The 19,413-nt window shown below is 66.5% G+C and overlaps 2 protein-coding genes across 8 annotated transcripts in view; one reads left to right on the top strand and one right to left on the bottom strand.

The window, feature by feature from the left end:
• The first annotated feature begins 258 nt into the window (after window positions 1–258).
• Window positions 259–2,713, top strand: GPX4 (glutathione peroxidase 4). Its single transcript, XM_068537428.1, has 7 exons — window positions 259–385; window positions 1,433–1,527; window positions 1,608–1,752; window positions 1,886–2,037; window positions 2,146–2,170; window positions 2,330–2,389; window positions 2,462–2,713. The coding sequence occupies exons 1-7, from the start codon at window positions 302–304 to the stop codon at window positions 2,492–2,494; spliced, it is 594 nt and encodes a 197-aa protein (XP_068393529.1). The 5' UTR covers window positions 259–301; the 3' UTR covers window positions 2,495–2,713.
• Window positions 2,714–3,828: 1,115 nt separating this feature from the next.
• SBNO2 (strawberry notch homolog 2) overlaps window positions 3,829–19,413 on the bottom strand; it is a 44,188-nt gene continuing 28,603 nt past the window's right edge. For 5 of the 7 annotated variants that reach the window (XM_068537421.1, XM_068537424.1, XM_068537423.1 and 2 more), the window contains 28 exons: window positions 17,870–18,031; window positions 16,611–16,694; window positions 16,223–16,319; window positions 15,735–15,889; window positions 15,490–15,623; window positions 15,319–15,409; window positions 15,069–15,212; window positions 13,349–13,466; window positions 12,971–13,076; window positions 12,398–12,551; window positions 11,492–11,668; window positions 10,908–11,005; window positions 10,036–10,118; window positions 8,936–9,127; window positions 8,532–8,701; window positions 7,855–7,986; window positions 7,258–7,393; window positions 7,071–7,183; window positions 6,867–6,938; window positions 6,647–6,755; window positions 6,467–6,541; window positions 6,233–6,379; window positions 6,061–6,155; window positions 5,896–5,988; window positions 5,625–5,756; window positions 5,353–5,429; window positions 5,064–5,254; window positions 3,829–4,975 (listed from right to left, as the gene is read on the bottom strand). In XM_068537421.1, the coding sequence (XP_068393522.1) occupies window positions 4,497–4,975; window positions 5,064–5,254; window positions 5,353–5,429; window positions 5,625–5,756; window positions 5,896–5,988; window positions 6,061–6,155; window positions 6,233–6,379; window positions 6,467–6,541; window positions 6,647–6,755; window positions 6,867–6,938; window positions 7,071–7,183; window positions 7,258–7,393; window positions 7,855–7,986; window positions 8,532–8,701; window positions 8,936–9,127; window positions 10,036–10,118; window positions 10,908–11,005; window positions 11,492–11,668; window positions 12,398–12,551; window positions 12,971–13,076; window positions 13,349–13,466; window positions 15,069–15,212; window positions 15,319–15,409; window positions 15,490–15,623; window positions 15,735–15,889; window positions 16,223–16,319; window positions 16,611–16,694; window positions 17,870–18,031 (3,816 nt within the window). In that variant the 3' untranslated portion in view covers window positions 3,829–4,496. The remainder of the gene's footprint in view (window positions 4,976–5,063; window positions 5,255–5,352; window positions 5,430–5,624; window positions 5,757–5,895; window positions 5,989–6,060; window positions 6,156–6,232; window positions 6,380–6,466; window positions 6,542–6,646; window positions 6,756–6,866; window positions 6,939–7,070; window positions 7,184–7,257; window positions 7,394–7,854; window positions 7,987–8,531; window positions 8,702–8,935; window positions 9,128–10,035; window positions 10,119–10,907; window positions 11,006–11,491; window positions 11,669–12,397; window positions 12,552–12,970; window positions 13,077–13,348; window positions 13,467–15,068; window positions 15,213–15,318; window positions 15,410–15,489; window positions 15,624–15,734; window positions 15,890–16,222; window positions 16,320–16,610; window positions 16,695–17,869; window positions 18,032–19,413) is intronic. The other 2 variants (XM_068537425.1, XM_068537427.1) reach the window with 2 other exon arrangements.

The following is a 19,413-nucleotide window of genomic DNA, read 5'->3' as shown; positions in this document are numbered from 1 at the left end:
TAGATAACTGTTCGCAAGCCTTCACGGCACCGCTGGCGTCGACGCTGCCACCCGCTCTCCGACGAGCATGCGCAGTCACAGCGACAAACAGCCGCCGGGCCCCGGCCCCCCCAGCCCGCCCCCACCCCGGCCTCCTATTGGCTGGCGCAGGCACGCGTCTGCAGAGCCTACGCATCCAGCCAATGAGGGCGCTGGTAGGCGTGGCCTAGGGCGGGGAGGCGAGGCGCGCCGGTGCGCGTCCATTGGTCGGCTCGGCGAGGGGAGGAGCGCTGCCTCCCGGGGAGCTCCCGCTGCCGCCGCGATGAGCTTCAACCGCTTGTGTCGTCTGTTGAAGCCAGCGCTTCTCTGCGGGGCCCTGGTAGTGCCCGGCCTGGCCAGCACCATGGTGAGCGCGGCGCCACTGGTCGTTGGGCGGGCCGTTGGGCGGGCGCGCGGCCTGCCTTCCGGCGCTCGGGGCCGCGGCGACCTTGGACGGGGGGCGCCGGCCTCGGGCGCGCGGACAGCACTCGGCGCCCCCTCCGCGGCCGTCGGGGCCGTGGGTAGCGCGCGGGCCGGAGTCACGGTCCGAGTCTCGGTGGGGGGCGGGGGCCGCGTCCGGGGGAGCCAGGGACAGGGCTGGGCGGTTGGGACCCCCGGGTGGGCGCCCCTGACGCACAGAAGCTGCAGCGTCGGGGCAGCTGGGGGTGGCGTCGTTGGCCACTGGAGCCCCGCCTGCGGCCCGGAGAGCGGGGGTGTCCGACGGGGTGGAAATCCGGGATCACGCGCCACGGGGCGTCACTGCCCCTCCCCCGCTCTGCGCGCCCCGGGGCCCCGCGCGGTGGCGTCACAGAGGAGCGGCCCAGCGCCCTTGGCTACCGGCCCTTTCTCCCCGGGGCGCGGCGCTCGGTGAGCACAGGTGCGGCCGGAGACGGGCGGGCATGGGACGCGCAGCCGCCGGCTCCCCGGGTCGTCGCAGGCAGCGGCGCCGGTTGCTGGCCGGGCGGCGGCGCCGAGCCTCCCGGGGGCGGCGGCACCGCCGAGCCCCCCGGAGGCGGAGGGCTCGAGAGTGCTGTCGCAGGAGGGCGCGCCCCCGGCTTCCGCCGACTACCAAGAGCCCTGGGCAGGTGGGGACCGCGGCCGGGGAAAGCTTTGGCTGCGGCAGCGAGTCCCAAGACCCGGTGCGCGCGGGGCCCCCACACCCGCGGGCGGCGTCCCCACCCACTGGGGTACCTGGCGGGGTTCCGAACACTTCCTGGGTCTCAAGTGTCTCCGGTCAAATGTGCCCTGCTGTGCAGGGGAGCGTACGCCTTTGAGGAGGAGGAGCCTCCCCTTTTACTTGCCCCAGGGCTCCGGTTTTCCTCCCTTGGCACCCCGGGCTGGGCGAGCGGGCCGGTTGGCCGCGGGCTCCAGGCCCCGAGGTCCGCCGGCCACTCGGCACGCCCTTGCCTTGCAGTGCGCGTCCCGCGACGACTGGCGGTGTGCTCGCTCCATGCACGAATTCTCAGCTAAGGACATCGATGGGCGCATGGTTAACCTGGACAAGTACCGGTGGGTACCTGCCCACTTGGTGGAGGGAGCAGGGAGAAGGTCGGGGCCATGGCCTGACCGCCTCGTCCCGCCGCCTCCAGGGGCTACGTGTGCATCGTCACCAATGTGGCCTCGCAATGAGGCAAGACAGAGGTAAACTACACTCAGCTGGTCGACCTGCACGCCCGATTCGCTGAGCGTGGTTTACGGATCCTGGCCTTCCCTTGCAACCAGTTCGGGAAGCAGGTGCGTCATGGCTGGCCCTGGATATCCCTGTGTGTCTCTGTGTGCGGGCGTGGGGAGAGGGTCTTTCTGTGGAAGCGGGAGCCAAAGGGGTACAGGCTCCTCCCCACTCACCCCAGCACCCCTGTCTGCACAGGAGCCAGGGAGTAACGCCGAGATCAAAGAGTTCGCTGCCGGCTATAACGTCAAATTCGACATGTTCAGCAAGATCTGTGTGAATGGGGATGATGCCCACCCACTGTGGAAGTGGATGAAAGTCCAGCCCAAGGGGAGGGGCATGCTGGGAAAGTGAGTTGGGGGCCAGGGCGGGGGGGGGGGGTCAGGATGGCTCCCCAGGGGCAATGGGGGGTCTGCAGCTGCCACGGGATTCCTCACGATCTCACGCTTCTCTTCTAGTGCCATCAAATGGAACTTCACCAAGGTAAGGGGTGCTGGGGGCCTGGGGGACGGGGACAGACCCAGCCACAGCTGGGCTGCTTCGAGGGTCCCTGGCCCTGACCTAAATGGGGCGGTGCATGGGGACTGCTGGCTCGCCCCAGCCCCATGGTGGCCTCGGGTCCTGACACGGCCTCCCCCACAGTTCCTCATTGACAAGAACGGCTGTGTGGTGAAGCGGTACGGTCCCATGGAAGAGCCCCTGGTAGGTGTCTGTCGGGGAGCCTGCCTGGGAGGGCCCTGGGAAGAGGCGCCCCTGACCCCCTTTCCCCCGCAGGTGATAGAGAAGGATCTGCCGTGCTACCTCTAGCTCCACAAGTGTGCTCCCCTGACCCGAGCCTGCTGCCTGTGCCCCTCGGAGCCTTCCACCCGGCGTCCATGATGGTCTGCCTGAAAACCAGCCCCTGGTGGGGCAGACCCGAGAACCCGGCGTGCACCCCTGCCGGAGGAAGGTCCCTCGGCCCGGCTAACGGCTCGGCAACCCCACCCCCTGCTGCCTTGTGGGAATAAAACACACAATACAAATTGACTTGCTTGTTGCTTTTGCTTACCTGGGGGGTGGGGGGTGTCTTGTCCCAGGCCTCTCTGGGCTCAGGGGCAGGTATAGTCAGCTCCCCAGGCTGGGGGCGGGGGGAATGTGGGAGGTGGAGTTCCCTCAGGGTTCAGAGGGCTGCACCCGCCCTGCTGCCCCAGCTGCTAATCTCCTCAGCCCAGCCAGGGCAGAGCTGATCCTGGCGGAGATGCTGCCTCCTGACTGGCCCACTGCTCTAGGTCTGCGGGGGGCACCTCGGTCTCCTCCAGTGTGCCCAGGTGGGAGGGTCAGGCGACCTGGGCCTTGTGGGCCTGCCTGCTGGAGGCCCACTGCACCTGAGCTGGGCGTCGGGCCCAGCTGGGCACCAAGCCGGCCTCGCGGTGAGGACGCGGAGTCTGCACCAGGCCTGCCCACGGGCTTCACCCAGCAGAGGGAGCCCCCCCAGGAGGGCTGGTGGGCACAGCCTGCCTGCCTGCAGCTCAAGAGAGCCATCCTGGTGAGAGTGGGGGGGAGCACAGCTGTAGAGTGGCCGAGCTGCTCTACCAGGGCCTGCTTCTAGGGCCCACCAGTCCGCCTCCCCAGTGGGGGCAGCCCCCTCCCACTTCCGGGCCAGAGGCCGGGCACGCTCCCCACAGCTTCCAGGAAGGGCCTGGCGTCCAGTCCTGCCTTCCCAACTCGGCCCAGCTCTTGGGCTCTCCTGTCCCCAGGCTGCCCCACCTGCCTCAACCAACAAACACCCCGAGGAAGACCTGGAAAGAAACCAAGGCAGAGCCCTCAGTCCTGAACACGGGGTTCTGAGCAACGGGCCCAGGCGGCTCAGGTCTCGGCGGGCAGGAGGCAGCAGTGTCTGCTCCAAGACGCCTGGGGCCTGGTACGGCCGGTTCAGAGGCAGCTGGCCTGCTATCCCGGTGCCAGGACCACGCAGTGGACAAACAGCCTCTTGGGGCGGGTGTCTCCCCAAGCCTGGCCCCGGTCATCCAGAAGGCCAGGCGCTGTGGGTGGGATGAGGCAGCAGAGGGAGGGCCAGCAGCCTCCCCGGACCACCGTACGCCCCCTCCCCCCGCCCCCTCCCCGCCGTCCCTGCAGGCCAGAGCAGCAGACAGCCTGGGAAGTAGTGAAAAGGCACATATATTTAAAAAAGATCTCTTTACATATATACACTTGAATTCATTATAAATACACATAGAAACCAGGGGGCCACCCACCAGCTCCGCAGGAGATTCCAGGCCCTGGGAGAGGTGGCTGGGCAATAATTTAGGGCACAGAGAGCAGGGAGGGGGTTGCATATATTAATAGAAGATCTGCCCCACGGAGCCCCCCAGAGGCGGTGGGGCCCTGAGCACCTGGGGTTTCCTGAGTTTCCAGCTCTTGGGGCCACCCAGTTTTGTGGATTTCAGGGATCCAGGCCTGACCCGGCCTGGTAAGGTGGGTGGGGTGGGAGCCCCAACCCCGGCCTGGAGGGGGGCAGCAGAGGACAGAGGCACAGAGGAGGCCCCCCACCCCCAGGCCCTGCCTGGCCCCTAAGTGTCCTGAGTGGGGCCTGCGCATGGCCACTGCCCACCAGGCAGGGCTCGGAGGGCCCCCCCAGGGCCGGCAGCGTCTCGAGGGTCTGCCCAGGCACCAGCGGGAAGGCACTGCAGTGGAGGCCTCGGGAGGCCGGACGAAGGGCCCCTGGCCCCGCCTGCTCCTCTCAGTAGTCCGCTCACCACCCGCTTCCCCGATGTAGACAGGGCGCCTATTATAGATAAGTAAGTTTCGTGCGGGAAGGATGCCTCGGGGCCTAGGAGTTGGGGAAGGGGGGGCTGAACTGGATGACGCTCTGCCGCTCGGGGCCCCCACTGCCCTCTGGCGCGCCTGCTGCCCCCCTGCCGGCGCCCAGCGGGCCGGGGGGCTCAGGGGGCGGCGCGGCGTTGAGGGAGCGCAGCATATCCTCCAGCACCTCCTTGAAGTTGATGTCGCAACCCTGGTGCAGGAGCGCCGCGGGGTCAGCCGGGGCATCGGGGGCACCCAGCAGCAGGCCGCCGGGGCCAGGGGCCGGGGCCGGGAAGGCGAAGGGCGAGGGCGGCGGGAAGGCCTGGGCCGGCGGACTGTACGTGAGGTCCAGGACCTCGCCGGGGCCACAGGGCAGCGCGAGCGGGCGTGGGGCGGGCGGCAGCGCGGGGAGACCCCGGGCGCGCGCCTGCTTGCGCTTCACATCGGCGTCCATGAGCTGCAGCTCCTGCAGGACGCGGCGCACGCAAGCCTCGGGGATCTTGATGCCTGCGGGGTGGGGGCGGGGCCGGCGGTCAGGGCCCGAGGGGCGGGGCGCGGCGCCCCCTCCCCCACCCCGCCCACGCCCACCGCTCACCAACTTGCTTCTTCTTGTCCTTGGTCTTGAGGCGCACGATCTGCAGGTAGCTGCTGCTGGTGACGTCGGCCATGACGGCGGCGATGCGGCCCCACACGCGCAGCAGGGCCCCGCACAGCATGTAGTGGTGTCGCAGCCTCAGGCCCTGCGCGCAGTCCTTGCCCTCCTGCACCAGCCGGCAGTGCCGGTTCCTGCGCGGGGACCACGGCTCAGACCAACTGCTGCACAGGCATGGGCGCGCCCCCCCAACACCCCCCCCCACTCCCCCCAGGCTGCCCTGGGCCCTCACCACGTGGTGTGGCTGCAGTGCGTCAGCGAGAAGGTGTAGCTGCTCTCCCAGTGCTCTCTGGCCTCCTCCGCTGTCACCTGCGGACACAACCGGTTGAGCCCCTGGACCGCGGGCAGGCGGGGAACAGGAGGTCCGAAGGCCCCAGGCCCGCTCATCCTGCACCTGGCGGCCAGGGCAGCGGAGCATGGAGGTGGAGGGCCGGCCTGGGGTCTGCAGGAGACGGGCGCGCCAGGGGCACAGTGGGGGCGCACTGCGGGGCCGTCGGGGCCTACCCGGTGGAACCTCCGGCACAGGCTGTCCAAGGTCTCCAGCTGGCTCTGCCGCCCGATGTTGGGCTTGTACACGGTGAAGAGCTTGCCGCGGTTCTGCTGGGCCAGCAGGCAGCTGGGCTTGTTGCCGCGGACCTGGGTGGGGGCGTGTGTGAGGCTGGGGCTGCATCGCATGTGCCGGTGCGGGCCCGCGCGGGCCGCCGCCCTCCCCTCCCAGCCCACCGGCGGGGGTCCTGCCCGTGGGGGGGCGCTGGGGGCTTGCTGGGGGGCCCACCTTGTAGGAGAGGTAGAAGCCGTCGTGGGTGCCCATCAGCTCCAGCGACCGGGCATAGGCCTCCTCCCACTTCAGGCCGCGGTCCACGCTGATCTGCGGGCACGCGGGCGTCAGGGGGGGTGGGGGTGAGGGGTGGGGGCGGGGCGGGCGGGTGTAGCCACTCACCTTATAGAAGACCACCTGCCCATCCTGCGGGTGCCCGGGGGCCAGGAACACCTGCTGGCTCTCCTCGTAGATCTCGTCAATGCCGGGGGCCAGGTCTGGGGAGGGCGAGCGGGGTCAGTGGCCGGTCTCGGGGCCCGGGCCCGGGGGGAAGGGCATCCCCAGCGGGGCTCACCCAGGATGCCCATGTCGTATTTGCCCTCCTTCTTGTCGGCGGCGATGAGGTGGTCGAAGGTGTCGGAGAAGTACTGGAAGAGCGTGTTCTGCTTGTGCACCTCTAGCCCCAGGATGCGGTTGAGGAACTTGCTGATGGAGCAGTCTGCTGGTGACAGGGGCCCTCAGGCTGCGTCAGGCCGGCCCTCCCTGTCCGCCCACCCGGGAGGTGCGGGGCCGGGGGCATGGGACTCACCCTTCTCCACGTCCAGGCAGCCGGACCGGGACTCGCGCCCGCCGATGCCGACCGACAGCAGCCCCTGCTTCATGTCTGTGGGGAAGGAGAGCCTCGCACGCCTGCCCACCCCACCCCACAGGGGCTCCCCCTCATCACCCGTGTCCCCCTGGGGTGTGTGGGGAGGGTCCACCAGCTCACCGCGGAAGAAGACGGCGTCCCCTCCAGGGTAGCCCTGGGGCAGCGGCACCTTGCTCTCTGTCTGGCTTAGGATGGTGGTGAGGACGCAGCTGAGCGCCCGGGCGCCGTACTGTGGGGAGGGGTGAGGGCCGCGGGCCGCGTCAGAGGCTGGGGCACCCCAGGTGTCGGGGTCCTGGCACCCCGGGGACCCTCCTCTCCTGGGCCACCCCCCCTCGGGTACCTTGTTCTCAAAGTTGTACTTGCTCAGGTCACGGGACTCGGTGGCTCGGCGGTCCCCGTGGGTCAGAGCCCCCTGCCCAGGATGGGGAAAGCGGTCACACGTTGCCCACGTGTTGCTCCTCCCTGCGCCCTCCGCCCTCCCCAGGGAGCCTCCCCACCCAGTCCCCCGCCCAGCCCCGCCGGCCCCCCCCGCCCCCCGACTCACCAGGCTCTCCAGCCGCTTGGCCACGATGGAGGCAAACCTGCGCTCCCCGGCCAGCTCCGAGATGAGGAAGATGTACTCAGGCGCGGAGACCTGGTTGGAGCGGTGGGTCCGGCCTGGAGGCAGAAAGGGCTTTTAGGGACCAGGCAGGCCCCGGGGTGGGGTGGCCTGGGGTGGGGGCGGGGCTCACCAAACTGCTGGATGGCCCGGTCGGCGCTCCAGGGCAGCTCCAGTGTCATGTGCACCCTGCGCCGCTGGTTGGGGACCCGGCGGTCGGCTTGGAGGGAGATGCCGGAGCTGGAGGCCTCTGAGATGATGGCCACGAGCTAGAGGGACGTGGACGGGGACAGGTCTGCGGGGCTGCAGGGCAGGCAGCCTGCTCCTCCTCGCCCCGCACCCTGTGTGCCCTGGGTCAACTGGCTGCATTTGGGGTGACCCACACAGGAAGTTCAGACGTGTGTGTCCGTGAACGTGTCTCCGAGGGCTTAGAATGGAATCTGGACCATCCCGGGTCACCCCTGGAGTGTCTGCCTGGCCTGTGGACATCAGCTCCCATGGGGCAGCCCAGAGAAGCGGTGGGCCAGGCACCGACACAGGACACGTGCGACTCGGGCTGAAGGCGGGGCTGGCCGGGGGGCGCTGTGAGGGCCCCACGCAGGCACAGGAGCACAGCACACACCCCTACACACGGCTGGTGATCCTCCAGCCAGCCGCTCGGGACCCCTGTGCCTCCCGGCCCACGCGCAGCTGCACAGGGGTGCCCTCCAGGCACAGCCCCGCACCCCACCTTCTCTCCGCTCATGAAGCGCTCCTTCTCCCTGAGGTTCACGTGGTCGATGGAGAGGCCCTGCTCCGCCCGGGACTCGAAGGCCACTGTCCCGTCGGACCTGGACACTACGCGGCCCTTCCTGCCGGTCATCTGTGGCCGTGGTGGGGGCGAGGGGACAGGCTGTCAGCCGCTGTGGTCGCCCAGGGGCTGGTCCCCGTGGGCCTCAGTTTCCCTATCCCCCCACCTGGGACCCTGGGGCTCTTGGGTGTGTGTGGCAGGGGGCTGCCAGGACCCGGCCTCTTGCCAGGCTCGGGTGCCCACGGGGCCATAAGCAGGAATGTTCACTGCACCTTCCTAAGTTTTTTTATGGCAACCCAGCCGCCTAGGCCAAGATGAACCTGAGGTGGCACCAGAGGGACGTCCCAGGAAAGAGCACCGGAACACAGGGGGAAGGAAGGACGGGAGGGGGGACAGGATGGGGGACGGGGTCGGGGGTCAGGCTTGGGGCTTGAGAGCACACCCAGACCCCGGAGGCCCGGGCTGGGAGCCCTGGCCCAGGGGGGCGTGCGGGGGAGGTGGGTGTGGAGCTGGGTGGCAGTGGCTGAAGGGGTAGAGCAGGACACGGGACGCTGGACCCAGCAGCCGCCCCCCCCCCGCCACCGCCGAGCTGGCCACCAGGGGGCACCAGAGCTCACCTCCGCCACGCACTCCGGACCCCCAAGCTGGTCAATGAGCTCGTCCAGGGTGTTGACGGGCAGCTCCCGGCCCAGCGTCCGCACCTTGGCCAGCAGGTCCTGCTTCAGCCGGTCCACCCGCTCCAGGACACCGGGGCCGTGCAGGTCCCGCGGTGGGGGACACAGGGGGCCTGTGGGGCCAGAGGGTCAGGGGGGACTGGCCAGGCCGCCTGCCCAAGGTCCTGTTCCCAGCCCTGGCCCTTGAGGATGACAGGGGTCTCTGGGGAGCGGAGCTGAGCCAGGGGTCCAGAACCTTCTCCCTAAGCCCCACCAGCCCTTGCCTAGCCGCACGCCCTGACCCCCACACTCGGAGCCTGAGAAGCAGGGACGTGGGGGGAGGGTGTGGGGGCGGCCACGGGCCTCACCGCGGTCGTCGGCCGGGAGCCCGATGGCGTCCACGATGACCACGTCGTCGTCCATCAGGGACTCGGGGGAGGAGTGGAAGTCGCTGTCCAGGCCGCCATCCGACTCCGTGCTGCTGTCGTCACTGACGCGGATCACGCCCGCTGCGTCACACGCCAGCCTGGGCACCTTGGCCCCGCGGCCCCGCGGCCTCCCTGCAGGGGAGCAGCCAGGAGTCACTTCCACCTGGCCCCGCGCCTTTGTCCTGGCGGCACGGTCCGGGGACAGGCCCGGGTGCCAGGATGGTCAGGGCTCAGGGCCGGAGCCCCCTGCTCCATCCACCTTTGGCAGGTCTGGGCTCTCCTGGTGGCCGGGGCGCGGCGTAAAGGGGCATCTCTAACACCCCCGCCAGACTTCCTGACACGGCAGTGTGTCCTCGGGTGGTGCCTGGGGAGGCCACACGCCCACCCTCAACAGGGCGGCCCTGGGTGGGTCGGCCAGAGGATGAGCCCAGGCCCTGATGGGGTGGCAGTCCAGGGGTCTACGTAACTAGGCTACCCTCCAGGACACCCGGAAGGCCGGTCCCAGGAAGTGGGAGGGGCAGGACTGGGCCCCCCGAGGCTGGCCGTGTACCCTCAGGTAAGTTGCTTGGCCTCTCTGAGCCCTACTTCCCCCCTGGGAGTGGATGCTCAGTCTTTGCCTAGAGGAACAGCGGGCAGTGCATGCCAGAAGGTGCTATGAGGCCACTCCCCCGTCCCGGGGTGCTTTTAAGGGCTCCACCCTAGTCCCTGGACCAGTGTGGTTTCGGCCTCGGGCTCACTTTCACCTGGGGAGTGCGAGGCCCCGCCTTCTGGGGGTGAGGCTAGAGGCCGTGGGGATGCGCTAGCCACACCCCCATCCTGCAGCGCTGGGGTTTTTAGCTGACTGAGCAGCTGCCCTGGAGGGTTGGGGAGGGCATCAGGGGTCAGGCCACGTGGCTGTGCAGCCAGCAGCAGAGGGAGCAGCGGGAGTGACGGGCCGACCCAGATCAAGGCTTAGAAAGGAGGGAGGCCGGAGGGAGGCGGCAGGAGCAAGGGAGGAGGCCACAAGGCGCCCGAGGTCCAGGCGGGCGGCGGGCGCTTACGTTTTCGCTTACTGCCCGGTCCTCTCTCTCGCTTCCTCTTGGTTGAAGGAAAGTGCTTCTGAATTAGCGACAGAAAGACGCCTCTGAAAGTGAAAAGCAGAGTTTATTTTCACTGGGAGACCTGGAGGGGTTGGGTCCCGTGTGTGGGTTTGCTCTGGTGGGGACACCCAGCGCCAGGGGGCCCCACGGGTGGGTCTGGGTGCAGGGGCTCAGAGAAGGTTGGTGGGAGGGGAAAGGAGCTGCAAGGACATGGGGGCGGGGGGAGCGGGGGGGGGCGGGGTTCCCACGGGCGGGGTTCCCACCCACACGTGGTGGGCAATGGACGGAGCGTGGGTGGGAAGCTGGGTGGGGCTCCCGCCGTCAAAGGGCCCACAGTTCTGCCCACACACGCTGACGGCCTCTGAGGGCCAAGGGGGTGGCTCCCAGGATGGGGTCCCACGGGAAGGGAGGTGACGCTGGGCTGAGGGGGAGGGGCCAGGATGAGGAGAGCCAGGCAAGGGGCCTCGTGCTGGGACCCTCGCCCAGGGTGGGAAGGGAGGCCAGGGGCTTCGGGGACCACCAAGGCCAGTCCCTAAAATCAGTGCAGTCCTTGAAACGGCACGGTTCCCACGTGGGGGGGTGGGGGTGGGTGCGGGCGCCGGGAAGCCTCATTCTAAAGCCCTGGGACCCTCGGCCAGCGCCCTCCGAGTCCTGGGGTCCCCACGGTTACCCTTTCTGGCGAGCTGGGCCTAAGGTCACTGAGGGCCGGGGCCGCTCCCTAGGCTGGGAACACAGGCAGAGCCAGGCCACAGGTCGGCCCCAGGGTGGGTCGCACAGGGAGGGGTCCCCGGCATAGCCCCCAGCCTCCCCCCCAGGTCGCAGGCATCACTCACTCGGCAGCGGACACGAAGCCATCAAGCTGGCCCTCCTTCTCACCCAGCACCTCCCGGGTACGCGCCTCACCCGTGGACTGCAGCCCAATAACCACGCACTGCGGGGGGTGGGTGGTGGTGAGCAGAGCCCCGACCACCAGCCCCGGAGTGCGGCCCCAGAGGGGCCACCAGGGAAGCCTCAGGCCCCACACCCGCCCTGTCCCGGCAGCCGAAACCCAGGGTGGGCCTCAGTCTCTCCCTCCTCCCACCCATGTCCCTCGGGCTGCCAGGCCCCGACAAGCCCAGATCCACCTGGAAAGTCCACCTGGCAGCCCACAGCCAGCCTCAGCTCCCGGACCCCCACCCCCATCCTCCGCCCTGTTCTTCCTGGGGACTCGCCAGCCCAGCCTGCACAGGGGGAGCCTGGGGCAAGGCGGGACCAGAACCTTCCGGGCCTCAGCATCGCCCTCACCAGCCCCATCCTTGCAGGTTCGACCCAGCCACGCGCAGGCTCCTCTGCGATCGTGAGGCTGACACGGCGTGCCGGGTTCTGCCCACTCGCCCCTGACACAGGGATGCAGGGGGCCCGGCACAGCCCACCTCACCTTGTCCCGGGCCAGCTCCTCCCGGGCCAGCTCCACCAGCCGGCGCACCTTGGCGGCAACACATAGGTACTTGAAGAAGCGCTGGTGGGCCGACCAGAACTGGCCCCACAGGGACTTGCGCGACTCCAGGCCGATCCAGTCAGCGGCCTGCTGGAACACGCCCAGGGCCTCGGCCCACTGCAATGACACGCCCGGCTCAGCTCACTACCACCGCCTCTGCCCGGACCCCGGCTGCCCTCGCCCCGTGGAAACGTGGGCCAGGGAAGGGGGGTGTAAGTAGAGCAACAAGGAGGCCCTGGCGATAGCTGGACGGTCGGAAATGTCAGGAAACAACAAGTGTGATGCTGGCGACGCCGTGGTGGAATGGCGCTCGTGCAGCCCAGGGGCAAGTGGACACCGCCTCCCGAGGCGGCGGGGACACCCACCCTCCCTCCCTGCCAGCGGCCTCCGACTCCCCACACTTCAGACCAGGGGTCTCGCCAGGGCGGTCCTGCCCCCAGGGGACACCGGGCCACGTCTGGGGCATCTGTGGCTGTCACACCGGGGGGATCCAGGCAGCGAGCAGGTGGGTCCAGGGAGGTGCTGCCCAGCCCGCAGCGCCCAGGACGGCCCCACGGAGACAGACTGAAAACGGCCACCAGCTCTGGGTTCTGTCCTGGGGGCAACGTGCTCATGGAATCGTGGGGAGGGGAGGCGGGGACGCGGTCGTACAGTCCGTACACAATCCCCAACTTGAACAGGATCAAGATGCTGGGCTCCTGCCAAAGACCGAGGCGGGTGGGCCAGCTGTGCCCTCCCGTCCACAGTCTGACTAATCCCCGTGGTGTCCTTAAGGGCAGACGCCGAAAGTGACGGGGGCGTAACTCCAAGGGGACACGCAGGCTGTCCACTCAGTCAGAGGCTCACCAGCAGGGCCGCCCGGTTGTAGATGTGCTCGAAGGCCGGGGCCAGCGGGATCTCCTCGATGCGGAAGGTGACGCCGGAGAAGCTGAGCTGGCGTGCGATGTACATGCCACTGACCTTCATGTCCATGGCCACGATCTCCATGGCGCCCACACCCCTGCGGGTGAACACAGGCTGCCTGGGCAATGGCCTGGGACCACATGCTAGGTTCCACCCGGGGACAGAGCGACCCGGGGAGGGGCTGTCACCCAGCACTGAGCCCTGGAGGGTGAAGAAGGGCCAGGTACATGGAGCAGAGAGCACTTGCAAAGGCCCTGTGGCCACCAACGGCCTGGTGGGCCTTGGAAACAGACAGAAGGTGGTCTGCCTGGACCAAGGAGGGGCCTGCACAGGAGCAGGAAAACTGGGGAGGGGGCCCTTTCCCCCCGAGACCGATGGGAAGTACTAGGCAGAGAAAGGATGGGATTTGCATTTTAGAATCTCTCTGGCTGCCAGAGGAACATGGGCAGGTGTGAGGGTGACACCTGGCCCCCGCTCCCATCACGTGGGGGATGGGCGTGGGGGTAAAGAGCACACCTCTTCTCGATGGCATGCAGAAACTCCTCGAAGGTCCGGAAGGGCGTGCCCTCGCCCCAGATACCCAGGCGGCTCATGTAGATCATGTTCCGGGGCTCAGAGGCACCTGGGGGAGGGGGGAGCCACCGTCAGCTCCTCTGACCTGGGAAGGTCGGGGGCCTCAGGTGTGGCCCCAGAAATGGCACGAGGGCCAGGAATGGGGACCTGAGCCTCTTGGGAAAGTGCCCACAGCCAGCTGGCAGAGGGGAGGCCCCTGACGGGGGTTGGTGTCTGAGAACAGGGCCTGGCAGGAGCTGGGCTGCAAACTGGACGCTTCCCCGACTCCCTCCCACAAGCTGCGCCAGGGCAGGCATCGCTCATCGATGACCAGGCCCTCACCTGTGGCGCTGGCGTAGACCACCCTAGCCAGGGGCAGCTTGTTCTGCAGGTCCAGCACGGCCTTGCCCATCTTGGTGGAGCTGGCATTCTTGGCTTTGTGGCACTCGTCAAACACAATCTGGGGTGGGCGTGGGTTAAGGACTGTTCTGGAAGGCGGGCCGCCCCACAGACCCACCACGATGCCCTAAGTGGTCCCTTCCTGGTTGGGGGGAACTCCGGAAGGTGCCTGGGGGGATCTGGCCATGGGGTAGGGTCCTTGGGGTGTGTGAGGCCACCAAGGCCAGAGGGAGACAGCCTCTAGGCCCCGAACAACGCGGACAGGAATTGGAAGACACAGAAAGTAATTAATGTTTTCAGGGGAAAAAGAGCAAGTTACAGACAAGTATGTCTGTCACGAACCTACCTGAAAGACAAGGTGTGAGTGCCAAACGCACGCGCACGTGTCCACACGTGTGTATAGGGGTTCGACGGAGGATTAGTGGAAACACGAGTGAGGTTAGCCTGATGCCGTCAGGCAGCCCCCAAGGTGTGAGGTTAACATTGCTATTTTTTTATGCTGCTGTTGCTGAGCTGAGGTGTCACCTGACACCAGGCACCCAGAAGCATCAGTAACCCTGCTGCTTCTTCTGGCTCATGGGAGCTCTGAACAGACTATGCCTCGTGAACAGAGGGCCCACAGGCCTTGTCTCATCGGAGGGAGCGAGGGGAGCTTCGGGAAAGTGCAGTCACCCCACTTCTGGGAACAAGGGTGAATCCCAGGGAGATAGAGCCTGAGGGTCCTTTAAGGGCCCCTGCAGAAACCCCCAGGGGAAGCTGTGGCATCTCACCGCGCGCGCGCGTGTGTGTGTGTGTGTGTGTGTGTGCGCGCGTGCGTGGAGGGGGGGAGAAGCTGGGGAGAAGGCCGAGGGGGGTTGGCCTGAAGGCTGTTACTGGTAAGAAGAATGCGTGAAAGAAGAAAACGTTAACACCAGACAAGCATCAGACTCTAGCTTATAGTCTTCTATACTTCTTTTTCCTACAGCTTGATGGACTTTCCTTTTTTTCTTTTTTGGCCACACCAGGCAGCTTGCGGAATCTCAGTTCCCCGACCAGGTATCAAACCCGTGCCTCCTGCATCGGAAGCGGGGAGTCCTAACCGTTGGACCACCAGGGCAGTCCCTGGTGGACTTTCCTATGCTTTGTTTCCTACAGTTTGGTGGGAGCAAAAAGAAAGTAATCTCAGGCTGAAGAGCAAAGGAGGGAGACGCCTGGGGCTTCGGCCCAGTCAGGAAGGGCCTGGGACCCACAGCAGCTGGCAGAGCTAGAGCAGCGGGGCCTCTGGCCTAGCTGTGCTCTGGCTCTCCTGGCCTGCCTCCCGCCCCGCCCCCACGGAGCCTGGGTGGGACCAGCTTGGGGGCCGGACAAGGACGGGGGCGGAAGTGCTCTGCGCCCCGAGACCTCCGGCCCCGCCGCCCGCGGTGTCGCAGCAAATACCACCCCGACCCTGTGGTTACGGGTCCGGCCGGCTGGAGCCAGGAGGCCGAGCCAGACGGCCAGGGGCGGGTAACAGCGGTCCCTGAGGGCGAGCCTGAGCCACCAGGCCCTCCCTGCCGGGAATTCCTCCCGCGCTTCCGCCCCCTCCAGCGCCGGCCAGGACCAAGGCCTCCCGGCCCCCTGCGCTCGGCCCCGCCCCTCCCGGCCCCCTGCGCTCGGCCCCGCCCCCTCGTCGCGGCCAGGATACCACGCCGTTGAAGGCCTCGCCGCACCACTCCAGGATCTGCCGGATGCGCGTGCGGTGCTGCCCGCCTGCCTGGCTCTCCCCGATCAGGGCGGAGTAGGTGGCGAAGAGGACGCCCTCTGAGGTAGTGTTGTCGCCGTACTTGATCTGGGGAGAGGGCCGGGCATCGGTGCGCGCCGGGGCATAGCCACGCCCGTGCTCCCGCGCTCCGGGACCCCCACCCCTACCAGGCGAGGGGCTGCGGGCCACCCACCTTGCTCAGCGCGTGCACCGCGATGCCAGGGGCGGCGATGTCCCGCAGGTCGCGCTCCGCGTCGTACTTGAGATCGTTGGAGACGCTGAACCTGGGGGTGCGGGCCAGCAGGCTTCAGGAACCCCCTGCCCACCTGCTGGCCCGCCCCGCGCCCAGGGAGGGACAGCTCACCACAAGGCCTTCTTTCTGCCCCGCAGGTAGTTCTCCAGGATGATGCCGGCCACTGTGCGGCCCTTGCCCACACCCGCGCCATCGCCGATAAGGAAGCCCGCGCGCTGCCCACCGGGGAGGAGGACCTCGTGTTGCTGCGGGGGTGGGGGAGGAGACGGGGGTCAGCGTGCGGCAGGGTCAGGGTGGGCACTGAGACCCCCCCCCCCCACACCGGACGCAGACCTGCTGGGAGACCCCGGGATCACCTGGCAGGCGTAGGTGATGGCCTCTAGCTGCAGGGCGGAAAGGGCACCGCTGTCGGAGGAGGCCAGGGCGAGGGTGTAGGTGATGTCCGGCGGCGGAACGCTGGACAGCGTGCTGGTCTCCACCACGCGGTCCGGGTGCTGCTTCCCAAGCTTGGCTAGAGGGGCGTGGTGAGGGGGGGGGCAGGTCGGGGTGTGGTCTGGACAGGGTCGGGGGCGTGGCCCATAGGTGCAGAGCGGGAAGGCGGCTGACCTCTCCACTGCCCCCTCCGCCTATCTCCGGTTTTGTGCCGAGTGAGAAGCACAACCCCGATTACAGAACTGCCCCTCCGGAGCCCCCCCACAGCTCCCACACCTGCCTTGGCGGTTTAAGGGACCCTGGGACCATCAGGGATCCCGGAGATGGGCGCCCCTGGCCGGAGGACGCAGACCCCGTGAGGCTGTGCAGCCCGGTGGCCGCTGCTGGGGGTCTTCTCCCACAGGACACTCACACTTGGACGGCACGTAGTCGGCGTAGGTCTCCGCGTGGCCCAGCTCCTCCGCCTCATCCTCCTCAGCGTCATCGTCCTCCTCGGGCTGACTCTGAGACTGAGGGCAAGGTGCTGTCACGCTGGGGGCGGTACTGTCCCCTGCACCACGCCAGCCTCCCCACCAGGGGCAGGAGCCTGGCCCACCAGCCAGCCCAGTGACTCGGAGTGATAGGGAGAGGTCCCCCCTCCTAGCGTGGTGCCTCCCTGGGACCTCAGTTTCCCCATCTGTATAACGGGCAGACCATACCTCTAAGCCGGCCCAGGGCCCGCATACAGCAGGTGCCTGAGTGAGTGGCCCTCCCTGCTCCCCAGGAGGGGTGGGCAGGGGTAGGGAAGGGGCCTGGCTCACCTGGTAGCTGACGAGAAGTGGGGTGCTGGAGAGAGAGGACACAGGGTCCTCAAGGCCTGTAAACGGCCCGCTGGGCAGGAACAGCTGGAGGGGAGAGGCGGGGAGAGAAGGCATGAGCCTGCAGGCCACGGGTGAGGAGGAAGTGCCTCTATGGGCCCCCGGCCTCCAGGGGGGCTCGCCTTGCGGTCCTCAAGTCCCTCAGCTGGCCACCGGCCTCCTTCCTGCTGCCCGCCCACCTAGATCTGGTAGATACATAAGTACTAGGGATACATAAGGTACTAGATAAATAGGTACTAGGAATGCAACGTACAACATGATAAATAGAATTTGCACTGCTGTACGTTATATATGAAAGTTCTTAAGAAAGTAAACCCTAGGGGTTCTCGGGACAAGGAAAAAAATATGGTTTTTACTTCTTTAATTTTATTTTCTTTTTTTTTGGGCACACTGTGTGGCTTGTGGGATCTTAGTTCCCTGACCAGGGACTGAATTCACGCCCTCAGCAGTGAAAGTGCCGAGTCCTAACCACTGGACCGCCAGGGAATTCCCACTATTTCTTTAATTTTGTATCTACATGAGACTATGGATGTTCACCGACTTATTGTCGTCATCATTTCATGATGTATGCAAGTCAAATCATCATTCTGTATGTACACTTTAAACTTACTGCTGTATGTCAATCACATCTCAATAAAACTGGAAGGAAAAAAAACAAAGTTTTTTTGAAACGAAAATAAAATGGAAGTGAGGTACAGGGAGGTCTGAAACCTACTCTCAATTCCCTCTCCCTTTTTTTTTTTGAATTAATGAAAACAAACAAACAGCCGCAGACGCAGGTTCCTGGAAGGCTGACTCAGGTTCCCGCAGGCAGGGCTGGCCGCAGCAGCAGTGGGCGTGGCGTTTCAGCTGCCCGCCTGGACCTCAGGTTCCCTGGGAGGCTGGGAGCCGGTAGGAGGGCCCTGGCGAGGCGAGGACGGGCCTGGGTCGCCTGCCGCACCTACTCTGGGCACTTCGTATCCCCCTGCCAGCCCCAGACTGGGCCCAGACCCTTCCCGAGGGCCCGGGGGTTTCATGGGCACTGAACCCGTCAGGGCAGCTAGGCGTATGCCCACCGGTGTCCACTAGTGTATGCCGGGCTCGCCGGAGCCCCTCTTCCCCCCGGGGAGCCCCTGCATCCTCTGGCCTACATGGGAGACATGAGCACCCTCGAGCGGCACCCTCCTCCCGTGTCTGTTCGGCCGAGGATGGGGCACACTGACCTTGTCGTGGGCGGAGGGGCCAGTGCTCACGTCCCAGATGGTGGGCACCTGGCTGAGGCTGTCGGCGGGCAGGAAGTCAGGTGTGTCTGCGATGTCCGAGAGGGAGTCCACGGACGAGGAGAAGATGGAGGCATTAGAGAGGTCATCGAGGTACGAGGAGTCCTGCAAGACAGGCCGGGTGAGGGCAGCTGTGAGGCCCAGCCACGCGGTGGACGCTGCTCAGCCACAGAAAGGGGTGACGCACTGACGCTCGCTACCACGTGGACGGACCCTGAGGACACGACGCCCAGTGAGAGAAGCCAGACGCAGAAGGACACACACAGAAGGTGTGTGATTCCATTCATGGGAAACGTCCAGAACAGGCAAATCCAAAGGGACAGAGAGGGGGTTCCTGGTTGTCAGGGACTGGGGAGGGCGTGGGGTGACTGCTGATGGGGACAGGGCTTCTTTTTGGGGCCATGAGAATGTTCTGGAACTAAACAGAGGTGATGGTTGCCCGACTCTGCGAATGCACTGGAAACACTGAATTATGCACTTCAAATGGGTCAGTTTTACAATATGTGAATCATATCAATAAAGCTGTTTGAAAAAAAAAAAAAAAAAAAGGAAAAAGGCAAGTGGAGGTGAGAGAAACCAGACCCCACAGGCTCTGCGCTGGACTCTACTCAGGGGACACCGGGAGAAGGTGACGGACACCCCGTGCCTGCCCTGGCCCATTGCCGTGGAGGAGGTGACACCGGTGTAGGGATGCCAGGACGCACGGACCGCCACAGCTTCAGGAGACATCTGCTGCTGTGGAGGTTACAGTTTCTAAACCTAAATTTAAAGGGAATTGGGGGACTTCCCTGGTGGTCCAATGGTAAAAAATCCACCTTCCAATGCAGGGGATGGGGATTCGATCCCTGGGTGGGGAACTGAGATCCCACATGCTGCGCGGGGCAACTAAGCCCGCACGCCACAACTACTGAGCTTGTGCGCCTTAACTAGAGAGGCTGCGTGCCGCAAACTACAGAGCCCACGCGCCCTGGAGCCTGCACGCCACAACTAGAGAGAGAAAACCAGCACATCACAACTAGAGAGAAGCCTGCGTGCCGCAACGAAGACCCCGTGTGCTGCAACGAAGACCCCGCGTGCCGCAACTAAGACCCGACGCAGCCGAAATAAATAAATAAAAATAAATAAACAAAGGGAATCGGGTGCAGCGCCGGGGGTTCCCGTACCGGCCTCCCTCCCTCCCAGTCCTGGTCGCAGGCGTGGAGCTCCTGAGTGTGCCTGGCCTGTGCTGGACGTGGGGACATGCAGAGCCAGCCCCTTGGAGCTTCTGGACCAGGGTCCCCTGCTGGGTCACGGTGCCCATGCCACCTGCCACCTGGGGAGGGCAGTGCAGCACAGCCCCCAGTGCCCAGAGCTGGGGAAGGTGCAGGCCCCCCACCTCCCTTAGCCCCTCCAGGCTCAGATGCGGGGCAGCCCTCAGCCGACCCCCCCAGGGAGGGACCCCACCCCCACCCCCGCCTGCCCGCCATGGGTGGAGCCAGGTGGGCTGT

Source organism: Eschrichtius robustus, chromosome 2 (genome assembly GCF_028021215.1).
Source record: "Eschrichtius robustus isolate mEscRob2 chromosome 2, mEscRob2.pri, whole genome shotgun sequence".
NCBI lineage: Eukaryota > Metazoa > Chordata > Mammalia > Artiodactyla > Eschrichtiidae > Eschrichtius > Eschrichtius robustus.
Note: the sequence above shows the minus strand (reverse complement) of the source record. Positions and strands in the feature narration are given on the sequence as shown.